Source organism: Cibotium barometz, chromosome 56 (assembly GCF_041138505.1).
Source record: "Cibotium barometz isolate CiBa-2024 chromosome 56, ASM4113850v1, whole genome shotgun sequence".
Taxonomy (NCBI): Eukaryota; Viridiplantae; Streptophyta; class Polypodiopsida; order Cyatheales; family Cibotiaceae; genus Cibotium; species Cibotium barometz.
This window is the reverse complement of record NC_141101.1, coordinates 36578033-36593725: the sequence shown is the minus strand read 5'-3', so window position 1 is coordinate 36593725 and position 15693 is coordinate 36578033. Positions and strand designations below refer to the sequence as shown.

The 15693-nt window shown below is 46.7% G+C and overlaps 1 protein-coding gene and 1 pseudogene across 1 annotated transcript in view; one reads left to right on the top strand and one right to left on the bottom strand.

The window, feature by feature from the left end:
* LOC147607170 (putative clathrin assembly protein At2g01600) overlaps positions 1–15693 on the top strand; it is a 37313-nt gene that overhangs the window by 4055 nt on the left and 17565 nt on the right. The window contains exons 4-5 of the mRNA XM_086791415.1: positions 12185–12326; positions 12414–12517. Coding sequence (XP_086647541.1) covers positions 12185–12326; positions 12414–12517 — 246 coding nt within the window. The remainder of the gene's footprint in view (positions 1–12184; positions 12327–12413; positions 12518–15693) is intronic.
* On the bottom strand, positions 44–1981 carry LOC147607171 (uncharacterized; annotated as a pseudogene).

Sequence of the window (15693 nt, the reverse complement as noted above, 5' to 3'; positions counted from 1 at the left end):
TACCATGATCCTGTGTCACCAGCCTCAGCTAACTGTCTGGATGTCTTAAAAGCTCTACGTGACAATCTGTCCGGAGCCATGGCTCGCACATGGCTCATCAATGTAGAGCCCAAAGAGAGAAGGGGAGAGTGGGCATCCTTGCTTCACACCAATGATGCTAGCAATGGTCTCAGATAAGCCTCCTGGGCATCATACCCGTCCCAGTACCTGCCCATATAATGCATAGATGCCCCATGTCATCTCTGTGGGTATCCCCAATGACTGAAGTCACTGGCAAAGTCGGTCTCGTGGCATTGTATCAAAGGCTTTGCCGAAATCCACAAAGCAGCAGTAAAGCCTCCTCTTCCGCGCCTTCGCCTGATCAATCAGGCAACGCAGAGTGAAGATGTGGTCGATAGTAGAGAAGGCCTGTCTAAAGCCTGCCTGGCCAGGAGCGCGTAGCCCCTCGCTCTCCGCATATGTACTCAGCTCTGCCTCCAGCACTGCTCCATATAGTTTGGCCAGTGTGTGGCCAATCATGATCGTCCTATAGTTGCCGGGATCTGTCATGTCCCCAGCTTTGTGGATAGGCGCTATAGTGTGTTTGGTCCACTGAGCTGGGAGACCCTCTGGTAGTGCCCTGTTAAACAAGCGAGCAATAAAAGGAGCAAGTGTGTCAACTGCATATATAAGGTGCTCACTCTGTATACCTGTATGATCCGACGATCTCCCATGCTGTAGACGTCGAATGGCTCTCTCTACCATGGAGTCAGTAAAGAAGGTCGATGTAGTGGGACTTGATACTGATGGCTGGGGTATCGGTGGCTGGTGAGGTACATGGTAGAGACTCTCGGCATAAGTGTGCCATATATGCGGGTCCTCTATGGGGGTAGAGGGGCGAGGCTCCCTAATCCTGCGCCAAGCTGTGGAGGCATCTCGGCTCATAAGTAGATGATAGAGATCCCAGTACTGAGCCTCCTCATATGCCCTCCGTTTGCGGGACCGCATCTGCCATCTAGCCTCTCTCTGAGTGATCTCTCCCAATGCCTGTTGTGTGCAGAGGCGCCTGTAAAGCTCCCTGCACTCATGATCATACCATCGGTTCTGGGGCATAGTCCCAAATCTCGCTGTGTGGCCCGTATATGTGTGGTGGGGGAAACTGCTAATGGCTGCTGTGTGTAGCAATGAGGAGAGCTGTGTAGTGAGTGTACTCATAGGTGCTGTGGGATCCATCTGAAGTAAGCCATTGTAAACATGGTGCTCATATACGTCAGCCAGATCATGTGTGAAGTAGACAGTGGTGTGAGGTGTAGCTCTGGGTGGGGTAGGTGTATATGATGAGCCTGCTAGAGATAGTGAAAGGTATGTGTGGTCTGCTCCAATCGGGCAGTGTGGTATGGTGAAGGAGCTCACCACCTGTGCTGTCTCTCTGGATCCAAGGACATAATCTACTGTGCTACCTCCTCCTCCCAGTGGGAAGCATGTCAGTGCACCGGAACCAGGCCACTGTGTCATCCCGTTATAAATAACGAGATGGTGTCGGGCGCCTAGCTCTAGCAAGTGGTGTCCGTATCTGGTGTTATCTGGTCCTGTGTCAGCAGAAAGCCGAGTGGCACCTGTATCCTCTGCCTCCATGGCAAGCATCATCTCTGGATCCTCCATGTCATATATCTCACACTGCCGACTCTGTGTCCTGGCATTGAAATCCCCCATCAAGAGGACCTCACCCAATGTGGAGTAGTGTATAATGTCCTCTGAAAGAACCAAGTAGGGGGAGTCGCTTGCTGCTGGTGCAGTCTCCTCCTCTTCTCCCTCACTACTCCCTATGTCCTCCTCCTCTCCAAGTGTGGCATATTTCCATCCTCTGGGCGAGAAGTAGCATAGCGCAATGTAGAGCACTCGGGTCTCGGATAGCTGTAATCTAATCCACATGTATCTCGCCTCTAGGTCACGTGCTACCACCTGTACTCGTCTCTGCATCTCTCTCCTAAGTAGCATAGCTATACCCCCTGATCCTCATGCAGTGCTCTGTCTCGTGGTCCTCCTGTAAGCTGACTCCCACTGGTATCCCTGCACTCTAGGTAAGCCTCTCTCCGGGCTCTGATGTGTCTCTGTGAGTAGCAATATGTCATGTCTCTCCATCACCTCCTCTAGCCGTCCTGGATGTGCCCATAAGGCTCCGTTGCAGTTCCAAACTGCAATGTGTATCCCCGGCTCTGGCAACTCGTAGTCCTGTGTCTCATAGGTCGCCCGGCGCTATGCGACCATCTTCCCCTCAATAAAGACATGACCGTCTCTGTAGAACGCTTTTTGTCCTGCCTCTCTAGCTGCTTTCACCTTGGGCATAAGTTTCTTGCGATGGGCAACCTGAGCCTGAGTGAGGTCATCATCTAGATAGATAGTTTCATCTTCCAAGCCCCGCAATATCACTCTCTTCTTGAGAAAGGTGATCCTCTTAGTGTCATCCTCAAATTGAAGGATAAGTGCTCGTTCTCTTGTAAGGTCCGTGCCTGCTTGCCATGCCTTGGCAAAGGGGGTGGGGTCATCTTCTTTGTACCCAAGTTTTGCACATAATGCCTTGCCATCTTCATCAGGTGAGGTACCAGCCTTTTCCTTGATGCCAGTGACTCTCACATTAAGCTTTCGAGCCTTACGCATCTTTTCCTCCGTCAATGTAGCATTGACAAGGTCTACTTCCTTGAGTGAGACCGCTTTTGCTTTCCCATTAACAATAGTCCATGCTCCCTCTGTTTCCTGTTGTACTTCATTCTTAACTGCGTCAACCCATGCTTTCTTAGAGGTTTCCATTTTCTCTACTGTTTCTGCGACAGCCAGTGTCGTTGTAAGCTTGAGTTCCTCATGGGCTTTCTTTAGTTCTGCTAGGTCTGCGATCACTTCGGGGGAAATTTCCCCTTCCTCCTGCCCACCTTCTTTTACCTGTTTTAGTTCTGCTCGTAGGTTTTGTATCTCATTTTTTAAATGCTCCTCTGTATCTTGTATTGCCTTAATCTGTGTTTTGAGTTGTGTGTTCTCTTCATCCAGGCAGTTGATACGGTTCTGAAGAGACTTTTGAACTATGTTCTCTTCCTCCAGGCGGTTGATACGGTCCAGAAGAGACTTGTGAACTATGTTCAAGCTTTTGTCAGCTTCTTTCTTTCTATCTTCTATCTTGAGTTGTGTTTCTAATGCGCTTGTCATCTTGAAAATACAGAGTGATGAGATGGACTGAGGGGATCCCCTCACATTAGTTGCCACATTATGCATACATCCTCATTCCTCATTATGCATACATTCTCTTTTTCTGTATCTGTTATGTGCAAAAGGACCTGTACGCAGACAGGCAGCGAGAGCGGGGGTGTGAGAATGTGTGTGTGTGTGTGTGTGTGTGTGTGTGTATGTGTATGTAAGCAGCAAGGTGGGGGGGGGTGGGGGGTGGGGGAAGAGCAGCGAGGGGGAGGGGGAGGGGGTAGCGGCACAGGGGGCAGGAGAGAGAGAGAGAGAGACGCGATGGCGGGGGGGGGGGGGGGGGGGCGGGGAGCAGCGAGTGAGGGGAGGGGTGGCGCAGGGGGGGTGCAGAGCAGCGAAAGAGCGAGAGAGAGAGAGAGAGCTGTTCCTCTATCTAAGGGTCAAAGATAAGGCCTAGGTGCCTATAGAAGCATGTACTTGGGTGGTTCTTCTCATAACATGAATGTGTTATTTGAGTGGTGCAATCTCTCTCTCTCTCTCTCTCCTTCACCCTTCCATGTTTATGCACTGATTCCCTCCTTACCTGACGACGACTCCTCCATACATTGATGATCACATGGACTCGTGAGTCGTAGGACTATGAGAATTACGGGGAGTTTGACAACAAATTGCTGTTGAGTTGAGCATATTTAGAAATCCGAGTTTGACGACCAGATTATGGGGGAGAAGCAACACCTACGAGAGCAAGTCAAACTTGTGCAATGTGCTATTGCATGCACCACCTGTCCCATGGTGCCACGTGGACATTATCTTCCATTTAGGATAGTTAGTCTCCTTTTTGATGGGCCTTGAGCATGTTGTGAGCGCTAGTCCAAGGGACAAGTTGCCGGGCGCCATCTAGGTTAGGGCCATGTTGGTCATGCTGGGGCACAAGTCTTTGTAAACCCTCTTTGCAATATGTATAATGTTGTACGGGCCAAGCGGGCACTTATAGACCATTGGTTTGGTCCTTGGGGATGCCCAAGTCGGTGTTAGTCCCTTGTCCAAGTCCTGGGCAAGAGGTCAAGTCAAGTATGAATGCCTTTTAGGTCTTTGGTTACCTTTTAGTTCGGACACTTTGGGATTGTGGACGTGTGGAAGGGCCAAAAGAGGGAGCCTACAAGAAAATGGTATGAACATGGAGTTGTGCCAACCCTAGCCTTGCGTATCCCTAATTGTTATCCCCCAAACTTCCAAACGTGTCACGGAACCATCAGAAACGTCAAAACGTCAAACTTGCCAAGCAACACTGAAAGACGGTGCATGGGATGATTGAGAATGAAGCTTGCCTACTTGTAAAAATTCCGGTCGGTGCTTCTGGGTCAATCGGGACTTTAAAATGACCGCTGGCTCATATGGTGGGCCAACAAGGTTGCCAGATTGAGCGGGAAGCGTCCTACCATAACGTGTGTCAAGATAGAATCTGCGTAATAGAGTAGCATGAAACGCGTTGTGAATGCTCACTTGCAGGGGTAAGTCAAGCTTGTATGTAACTCCATTGTATGATTTCATGACTTTGTAAGGACCATAGTATCGGTGGGGGTAAGATTTGCAAGTAGACTGATGTTTTGAGAGCTCACCAATACTAGGTCTCCTTCATGAAACTCGGCATCCGGACGATGCTGATTTGCACTTTTGCCATTTTGAGTTCTCTTGATGAGGTTCTTTTTTGCAAGATCCATCTTTTACTTCCAAGCATTGAGAAACTCATCGGTGTCGGGATTGCCGGCCTGGATGTCAAATTCCCATGGATCTCCTCGTGATCGTTCTTGGTACGAGACTCGAATCCTGCAAACCAACGAATAAACAAACAACAAGGGGGTGCAGGCCTGACTCACCTCCCAACCATGACAGCTGTGGGCAAGCACACAGTCTTGGTTGTCCCCACCGAGCCACGAGCTGAGCTAACTAGGTTGACGTACCGACCAGTTTCCTCCTCGCGACGTCCCATACCGCCACGAAGCTGCCCTCGCGGGCCTCGAGCACTAGATCCAGGCTCCAAGACCATAGAGCTCTCACAAACTCGCGAGACTCTCTATATCCCAATAACTAACCTTGGCCACCCTTCTATAGGCTCTTGGCCGGTCATCGGGCGTCCACACTTGGGCGCCCGCCCGTCCATACTTGGGTGCCCGCCCATTAGTATATCCCTAACTCAACTCGTCAATCAGCCTGCCTAGCTCCAAGCTTCCCCAAGCCTCGAAACTAGTCTTGCGTGCGTGTAGCACACAATAGATACACACTGTGCACATGACATACTCCCCTTTCTCTAAGAGCTCACTAAAAAGCCAGGGTAATCTCTCCGAAGAGTAATCAATGTCTCCCATGTAGCGTCCTCCTCAACACGATCCTTCCACTTGATCTTGTATTCCGTAATAAGCGTATTACGCAATCTTCTTTCACGAAATCCAAGAATCCTTTCAGGTTCGTGCGGAACAAATGTCATGTCCTCGACATCGATAATTTCTTGAGGAGTAACTAACTGATCTGCTCCACCTAGTACTTCCTTAAGTCTACTGACATGAAATACAGGATGAACTTTCACACGAGAAGGCAAATCCAATTCATATGCAACTGAACCAATCCGTCGTGTAACACGAAATGGTCCGGATAATTTCGGAGATCGACCTGTCCGTAAAGTCTCGGAATCTTTCGGAACTCGCAAATACACCATCGTTTCTTCAGAGAACTCTCTGGGTGAATGATGTCTATTAGAATAAAACCTGTCTCAGTCTTGAGCACTTCTAATAGATTCCTCGCAACTTGTAACATTTCCTGCATATCTTGCAAAAAATTACGTGTTGCATCATGCTAAGTCCTGAGAATCCTACTGTAACAGGTGATCTAGGTTGAAAACCATACATAAGCATGAAAGGACTAAAACCTGTACTCGTATGTTTAGTACTATTATATGCAAATTCTAACATAGGAAGATAATCCTCCCATGAACTTTTGTCTTTTGGATACATATGCTCGAAGCATATCCTCCAAAATCTGATTCACTCTTTCAGTCTGGCCCCATCAGATTGAGGATGATCTGAGGAACTCAAATTCAAAGTTGTTTCCAACTTCTCAAAAACAAGTTTCCAAAAATCACTCGTAAACTTAGAGTCCCTATCACTTCCTGCGGTAACCCGTACAGTCTAAACAATTGCTCGATAAACTGCCGTGCTAATTGCGTAGCTGTAATAGTCTTCCGGGTCGGTAAAAATCTAGCCATTTTAATCAAGCGATCTACCACAACCCAAATAGAATCGTGGCCTTGATGTGTTCTTGGCAATCCGGTAATAAAATCCATGGAAATACTTTTCTATTTATTACCTGGGATTTGCAAAGGATGCAACAACCCAGCCTGTCTAAAGCGTTCAGCTTTATTTGCCTGACAAATTTGACACTTGAGAACATAATCTTCTACATACCCTTTCATCTTTGGCCAATAAAAAGTGTTTCACTAACGATAGTGTCTTGTGTATCCCAGGGTGTCCAGCAGAAGGGGCGTCGTGACACTCCTTAAGAATCTTGGACCTAATGTCCGGAATCTGTGGTACACAAATTTTGTCATTACGGAATAGTAAACCATTCCGAATCATCCACTAGCCTCTTGCAGCCTGAATGGTAGACTGCTCAGTCATCGAGTCTTGGTCAGTCAATGAGCTCCTGTCCTGGATCTTCTGCCAAAATGGACCAAAAGAACTATCAGTCCTGTAAAGTCCTCTCAATGACTGAAATAAGTCAGTAGAAATCTCGGTGAACGACAAAGAATTCACCTCTCTAATTCGACTAAGCGCATCTGCAACACTTTCATGGACCCTTTCCGATAATGGATCTCAAAATCAAAATCTTGCATTAACTCCGCCTAACGAGCTTTCTTTCCTCTCAAATTATCCGCATCACACACATACTTGATTGACTGATGATCAGTCAATATCACACACTTGGAGCCATATAAATAATGTCTCCAAACCTTGAGAGCGTGAATCACATCATAAAGCTCCTTCTCAAGGGTTGGCCAACCAGATTGAGTGTCGTCTAGCTTTTTACTTTCAAAAGCAACCGGTCTACCATCTTGAAATAGAGCAGCCCCGATAGCATAGTCACTGGCATCAGTTTCAAGAACATAAGGCCGACTAGGATCAGGTAATGCTAAGATAGGTGCTTCCTTAACTTTATCTTTCAAAAGTCTGAAGGCCATATCCAAATCGTTATTCCAAGTGATAGGTTGATTTGACTTACGTCCACGACCTTTCAATAAGTCGGTCATCGGTAGTGTGAGCTGAGAGTACCCCCGCACAGATTTCCGAAGAAAAACTACAAAACCGAGAAAAGAACGAAGTAGTTTCACTGTTCGCGGTATAGGCCAGTCCAGAATCATAGAGCTCTCACAAACTCGCGAGACTCTCTATATCCCAATAACTAACCTTGGCCACCCTTTTATAGGCTCTTGGCCGGTCATCGGGCGTCCACACTTGGGTGCCCGCCCGTCCATACTTGGGTGCCCGCCCGTTAGTATATCCCTAACTTAGCTCGTCAATCAGCCTGCCTAGCTCCAAGCTTCCCCAAGCCTCGAAACTAGTCTTGCGTGCGTGTAGCACACGGTAGATACACACTATGCACATGACACTGGAACACCCCCAAAAGCCTCACTGGATGCATCTGTATGAATCTCGAATGGCTTGTTCAACTTGGAAGCTTTAAGAGTCAAGACCGGTGCGGAACACATTGCCACCTTGAGCTTCTCAAAGGAACTTTCTTCCTTGCTTGTCCATCTGAACAGGCATCTTCTTTTTGTGATTTCTGACGATGGGGTTGCAAGCTTGCCATAGTCTCGGATGAACTTTCTGCAGAAGACAGTAAATCCCAGGAATTCTCTTATAGCTGCCACACTTTGAGGTCTTTCTCATTGTGCAACTCATATCTTGTTTTGAATGCTGTTTTGTATACATCCTCGTTTGCTATTCGAACTTGGTGATAACTTGACCTCAAATCAACGCGAGAGAAATATTTGGCACCACCTAATTGACCCATGAGTTCATCTATGATTGGCATAGGGTATTTGTTCTTGATGGTAAGTTTATTGAGTGCTCTGTAATCTGTACACAACCTGGCAGTGCCGTCCTTCTTTGACACAAGCGTGACTAGTGCACCATAGGGAGTCTTGCTTGGTCTAACGAATCCATTTTCTTCAAGCTCATTCAATTGCCTTTCAACTCTTTTAGTTTGTCTAGGTCCATAAGGTAAGGTGCTCTGGATGGGGGTTCACTTCTTGGAATCAGCTCAATCTTATGATCCACTTCTCGCTTGGGCAGAAGTCCTGCTAGCAACTTGTTTGGCATTACATCCTGAAATTCATGCAATTCTTCTTTGATTTCCGGATCACCAATCACGACCTCTTTACTGTCTTGCTTTGTTGGCCTCACAACACACAAGTGAAGATGTGTCCCTTGTCTAAAAGCCTTCTCTGTTTGTTTGGCAGTGTAATTGTCAACACATGGGGACCCTTTCATAGCATTGTTTTGTGTCTGCTACATCGGTCTCTTTCCTTTGGGATCGGCTGCTGCAACTGGTTCTTTTGTCTTTTGCATTTACACGAGCCCTTGGCGTGAAACATTATTGCCCTGCATATCCAAGATCATGCTATTCAATCCTTTGCCCATTAGTGCAATCAAGTATTTATCGACCCAAGCTAGGCCTACAATGACCTCAAAAGTATCCATTGGAACCACGATGAAATCTAATTTTGCCCTCCGTTCTCCTGCTTTAACCAAGTTTTGAATCACTGGTACTTGCACCACCATGCATCACGGCATCACCAATGTGGCCCCAACACGGGGCAGGGATGCATCCCCTTTGCTGCGTGGGCTTTCTTCAGCTTCATCTACTTTTGTGACCCTTACTTGCTTGGTCTCATATTCTCCTGTTGCTTGCATCGGTGTAACTCGTGATTGTGTTGGTCTTTGCACCCTGTTTTCTGGGCATTCCACGGGCCAATGCGGCCCCCCACATATACGACATGGGAACATGGGTGGCCTTCTTGCTGCATAGCCACTTGAGCCTTCTCTACTGAAATCACTGTTAGCAGACGCATTCGGGCCCCTCTTCGCCCACTCCAATTTTGACCATACTCTATCCTAGGCTCCCTCGCTCCACTAGCCCTGGGTCCCATCATGCTTGCATTAGACGTTTCACCTCTATGTTCCACCATTCCACTGTGACTTTGTTGTTGAGGCATTCTAATCGAGCCCCAAGGTGGGCCCGCTGGCCAATTACCTCTACCTAGAGGCCGTCGGCCCTCATTATCTACTATCCTTTTTGCCATAGTTAACGTACCCAGCCATAAGCGTGGAGGATATCTTGCAGAGTTTTCACATGCATAAGGAGACATAGAAACACTCCGTAGCCAGGGTACAAGAGGCATATACGTGCTAGGAAAACAAGCACAAGAGAGATGTGTCAAGCAAGTGGGCAAGCGTTGCCCAAAGTTGTCTTTTCGGAGTTTTGGTCCTTTCCCTATCATTAAGAAAGTGAATAAGGTCTCTATGTAGCTTTGGCTACTACCAGGAGGGACCATGTTAGCTTGTTGAAGTTGTTTTAGGGACCAACTCCCGAGGAGGTATGTGAAGAAGATCATCTGGATATTGTCGACGAAGGGGAAGTCCTAGGGCTAGAGCATATTGTCTCGCATCATTTTAAGCATGGTACCGGTCACAAGAAGCACCAGTTCTTGACTAAGTTCAAAGACCGTGGTACCCATGAAGTAGAATGGTTGGATGAGGAGTTCTTTGAGCAGTGTCGAGCATTGTTGACAGACTAATTGGAGGCACTCCAACTCTTACCGACAAGTTAAGCAAGAGGGAATCTCACATACACCACGTGCTACATGGACATTATGACATTATCTTCCATTCTAGGACCGACAATCTCCTTTTGATGGGCCGGAGTCCAAGAGACGAGTTGCCATGCGCCATCTAGGTTAGGGTCATGTTGGTTGTGCTTGGGGCACAAGTCTTTGTAAACCCTCTTTGCAAGATGTACAATGTTGTACAGGTCAGCTAGGCACTTATTAGACCATTGGTTGGGTGCTTAGTCTGAAACACGGTTAGTACTAAACCAATCGTGAGGTAGTAGGCTAGCTCACCTCCCAACCACGATCGGCATCCATGGAATCCAAGGCTAGGGCTTCCCGCACAATCCCATAGGCCCATGCCTAACTCTTGTGTCCCATACCACTGAAACCTGCCCTTAAGCCTTCGACACGCCAACCTGCATACTTGCCGTGTGCGTGGCATGAGCATGTCTGCTCTCCTGGTCCAAGCCAGACCGTGACTGGTGCATCCACACTACTGTGTCTCATAATAACCCAAGCTCTCACTTACGAAGTGACAATTATGCCATAAATAGCTAACTTGCTATAAAAGGCCATTGAGCTTGTTTTATCAATACAGGAACCCTAGCTGCTAAATACTAATCCCAGGCCCCTGACCCCGCTGGATTAGGTCCCTAATCCAGGTAAATAACACCTAGCCTTGCCTAGCCCTATATATAATAAAGGCAGCCCAGCCATAAGCATGGAGGATACTAACACCTAGCCTTGCCTAGCCCTATATATAATAAAGGCAGCCCAGCCATAAGCATGGAGGATATCTTGCAACCTGTGAGCAGAGTGTTCAGCCCAGGCTTAAGGAGGCATATGATCGCTCAAGCCCTTGCGTAAAGGGGAAGCATAGAGATCACTGTCATCATCTTCAAGCACAACAAAGCAGCTGTGCAGGCCAGCATTCAGCCCATTAATGCACCATTCTCAGGGCGTCCGGGGGCAGGCAAATGCAGCTAGAAGGCATCATTGGTGGCCAGATCCAGTAGCAAAACACATCAAGACAGGCCGGCCATAAAAGACCGCAGCAAGGCAGCACATCGCACCATTGTGAGCACCTCCTCTATCTCAGCCCCGTACAGTCCAAACACGTCCACAGCCTGAGGACAATTGCAAAGCATTGTAAAACTGGAAATGGGGGATTGGCCCATACTCTGGTCCCCACTCTAGTGTCCACGACTCCGCACACAAAGTGCACATATAAGCATGCACGGAATCTCAACTGCATATCATTATTGCATTGTCTTGTTGTTTTAAGTGAATTATTAAGTTCTTATGAGCAAACGCTGTTACACAAAATGCATAAAATGGATTAGTTTGTGAGGCTAATTGGCGATTGCCCTGGAATGAATGTTAGCTTGAAAGCTCATGGGTTTTGAATTTTAGTTCTTCTAGCATTCAGATGTGATGAGAGTCAGGTCACCCCATCTAGGGTCGCTTGATTTTGGACCCCACAGCTGAGGACACCCCTAGTCTTGGTTGGGGAGAATGTGGCACACCTGCAGGATGCTCACAGTATAGCACCTTGGGCAGTTGGGCAGACAATGTGGGTTGCCCAGACATCAGATGAACATCCTACAACATCAGAATAGCCCACAGCTTTGACCTGAAGAGTCCCACAGAAATTGAAGAGTCCCCAGCAGCTGAATGGCCAAAACACATGGGCTTCCCTGCAACCCTGCAGCCCTCCTCATTACCATCATACTCTATATCCTTTCTTCTGTAAAATTGACTTTTAAGTGAACTTAAGAGTAGGAAAAGTAGGACCAACCAGCATTTGCATCTGGACAGCAAGATTCCTATGCAACGAGGGCCGAGATCAGAGTATTGATCTCTTTTGTTACTTCTAGATAGCCATTTATATTTCCATTTGTTGTATAATCAGGCTTCGACTCTTGGAGTGTATGCAAGTTGAGTTACCTGTGTATGATTGTGTTTTGTAAGTTTTCCACTGTACCCCTTCCCTGTGAAGACTTTCATAGCACCAGTGGGCTTACAAAATCCTCATTGAGGGTTTTTGTATTTTTTGATAAACTACACATTTTCAGATGTGCAAATTACTGCACAAGCTTTCATTCTTTTTCTGAGAACTTTTAGTGGTGTTTGCAGGTTGCACTAAAAGCTTTGATCGTGATTCATAGAATTTTGAGGGAAGGGGATCCAACCTTCAAGGAAGAGATTAGCAGCTACACACGCAGTCGAGGGCACATTCTTAATTTATCCAATTTCAAGGATGACTCAAGTCCAAATGGTACAAAGTACATCATACTTGTCTTTTCAAATATGCTGATAAATGCCATTCTCAATTTGTTGTCTATATTTTATTTTTGCTGTTTAGCCTGGGACTATTCTGCATGGGTGAGGACATATGCCCTGTATTTGGAGGAGCGAGTTGAATGTCTTCGCATTTTGAGATATGATGTAGAAGCAGAACGAGTGCAGGTAAGTTAAATTTGGGCATGCTGTATTTCAGGTCTTTTTAAACCCTTGGTTATGGAGGTGCCTATTACACAAACTCAGCTTGGTGTATTACTGAAGAAAAAATTTGGGCCACAAACTTCCGTTTTTTTTTTTGGGTGTGGTGGTTAATATTTGATCATTGGCACCCAATGTAACAATGGTTGCTTGCCGGAGCATGCTTGTATGACTTGAAACGTGGATTTTTTGAAGGAAGCTGCAAGACATACACAACAATATTAATCTTTCGGCGCATGAGTTTTATGCAGCAGGATTGATGCTCTTTAGATGGTTAAGTAGATAAGTCCATGACAATTAATCATTTAGTATTTTACCTTTGTGATTGTTTACTTAGTCTTCAAGGGGAGTCAAGCTGATTGATCGTGGCGCCCTCACGGAAAATGCAAGGCAGTGAGTGAAGAGCTGCGGGTGGTTGGCCACTACCAATAGAGGCAATGAGTGACGATGGATTGGGGCAAGGCACAATGGCACATTGAAGGGAACTTAGGACAAGAAGTGGGGGCCTTTAAAAAAAACGCGGGGTGGGTGGAGAAGGTGCAGGGGGGAGGGGGGGGGGAAGGCAAATAAGGCAGAGTCGGCTTAGAAGGCTGGAAAAATGAGGGGGCCGGGTGAGAAGATGAGAGGCGGATAAGGTGAGGGGGAGGAGATGGGGGCAAGGCAGAGGTGGGGTAGGCAGGAGGTGGTGGGGCGCAGCCGGTTCCTTTGTTGAAGAAGGGATGAAAGAAGGGGGGAAGGGGAGGGATGTAGCAGGTAGGAGGGGTAAAATGCAGGGGACAAAGAAAGGGTGTAGCGCAGGTGGGAAGCTGAGCAGCAACAGACAGGTGGGCTGCATGGTTGGAGGAGGGGACTATAGGTCTGATGTAACAAGTGTGTGGATCCTGGAGATTGTTAGGACCTTATAAATGGAAACTCTATTAGGGTTAGAAGTAACCTGCATTAAATTTGAGACCGATGACCGGGTTTGCCAAACTCTAGCAATTTCAACGGGATTGGATACCAAAGCTACCTTAAGTATGTCAAATGCACTTTTACAGTGCGGGGTCCACTGGAATGGAGTGTCTTTCTTCAAGAAGGCAGTTAACGGAGAGGCAATCTTGGCATAATCCTTGATGAAGACCATCTCGTTAATCCCAGAAATCCCCAAACTTCTTTCACTGTTTTGGATTTGCGCCATTCCACTATTGCTACTATTTTTGAAAGATCCGTGCTAATTCCATCCTTTGAAACTACAAAGCCCAGCTATTTATATGGGTGGTAAGGAAAGTGAATTTGCTCTTTTTGACAAAGAGCTTGTGCTTCCTTAGGATTTCGAGCACCTTCTGGACATGCTTCTCATGGTCTGCAGCATTGGACGGTGAAGAAAGTGCATTTGCTCTTTTTGGCAAAGAGCATATGCTTCCTTAGGATTGTGAGCACCTTCTGGACATGCTTCTCATGGTCAGCAACATTCTTAGAATATACTAAAATGTCATCAAAGAGTACTAGAACAAAGTCATCTAGCTGTTCCCTAAAGATTTCTGACATCAACCTGTTGAAGGTAGCAGGGATATTTGTCAACCCAAAAGGCATCACTCTAAATTCGTATGTCCTGCTCCTTGATTCATATTTGAAAATTGATAGTATCCAGATTCAGATCCATCTTGGTGAACAAATGGGTGCCATGTAATCGATCCAAGAGTTCATCAACTGGATGAATCAGACACTTAATTTGAATGGCCAGCTGATTTAAACTTCAATAATCTTTGCACAACCTTAACGTTCCATCCTTCTTTCTTTGGAAAAGCATGGGCCACCCGTACTTGGGCGGATGAATCCGTCCCAACATCTGCCTGAGCTATTCTTTCAATTCAATGGCCTCCAGGACACACGTCTTGTATGCCTGTTTGGCAGTTGACTGAGCTCCTAGAATAAGCTTGATTTCATGGTCTACTTCTTTTGGTGGAGGAAATTCTGTAAGTTCCTCAAGAAAAAGGTCAGCATACTCACTAAAATGTGGTTTCCTTGTTTAGGCCTCCTGATCGATCCAGTTCAGCTCCACTAGGTAGATGGCACGTTTCTTCCTGAGTTTTTTAAGCAGCTTGGAAGCCTTGACTAACTGTAGCTCAAGAGATCTTGTGGCCCAAATGCCTTGAACCTTATTTTTCCATTTAGATCCAAATAGGAGACTTGTAAGAGGTGTGTATAGAAGAGAACACTCACAAGAAGCAGGAGCTTTCACATCACAAAACTCTAAAACGCAAATTATGCAATAATAGAGATAGACAAGAATAATGTATTACTAATACAATAGATGGCAAAGCCCCACACCCGTCTGCTCTTCTGAAGGGAGCTTCGATGGCTGATCTGGAGCTGCTAAGACAGAGGTTGTATACTAGTAGAAGCTAGGGAGGAAACTCACAATGATGATTGATGAACTTTAGTGGAGAAGGGGTTGGCCATGTATCTTTATAGGCATGTATACGCGGGGCGGCCATGACATGACTGCGTAGGTCCGCAATCATAGTTGGTGCCGCCGTCTGTGATGTAGACTCAGCCCATAAAGATGTACGGCCATCCGAGCTCACCTTGGGTCCCGCAATGTCAGGACAAGGTGTCCAAGAGTAAAGTCTACCCATTCCATGTCCGGGGACTGTTATGAGATAACAGTTCTGAGCAGCATGTAGCCTATTCGGGAGTGTGCCAAATCTAATCCAAGCCGTCTCTAAACCATTTGACCTCTTAGGCCACCTTCCCATGTGAATACGGGATTATCGGGCGCTTGGGCTGCTCAACCATGGCTGTTGCTCATAATGGGGGGCGTACAAACATGAGCTAGCAGGTGCTTGGACAATACAATAGGAGAGTGGAGCATTGACATCCAACACCCGTCCTCAATGTCCCACTGGAAGGTGAACTACCGTTGTGGTTTGATGCCTAGTCGATGAAGATGCCACTCCATCTAATCTCTGCTAAGAGCCTTTGTAAACATGTCTGCACAATTTTGTGTCGTTGGGCAGGAGGCCATCTTGACGTCTATGAAAATGATGCAAAACGAACTTTTAAAACTTTGCCAAAGGGAGCAATTGAAAATCCTTGAAGAATATGGTCTTACTCGTAGCATAGGTGATGCCGTACTCTTGAGTACCTTGGATGTATCACAA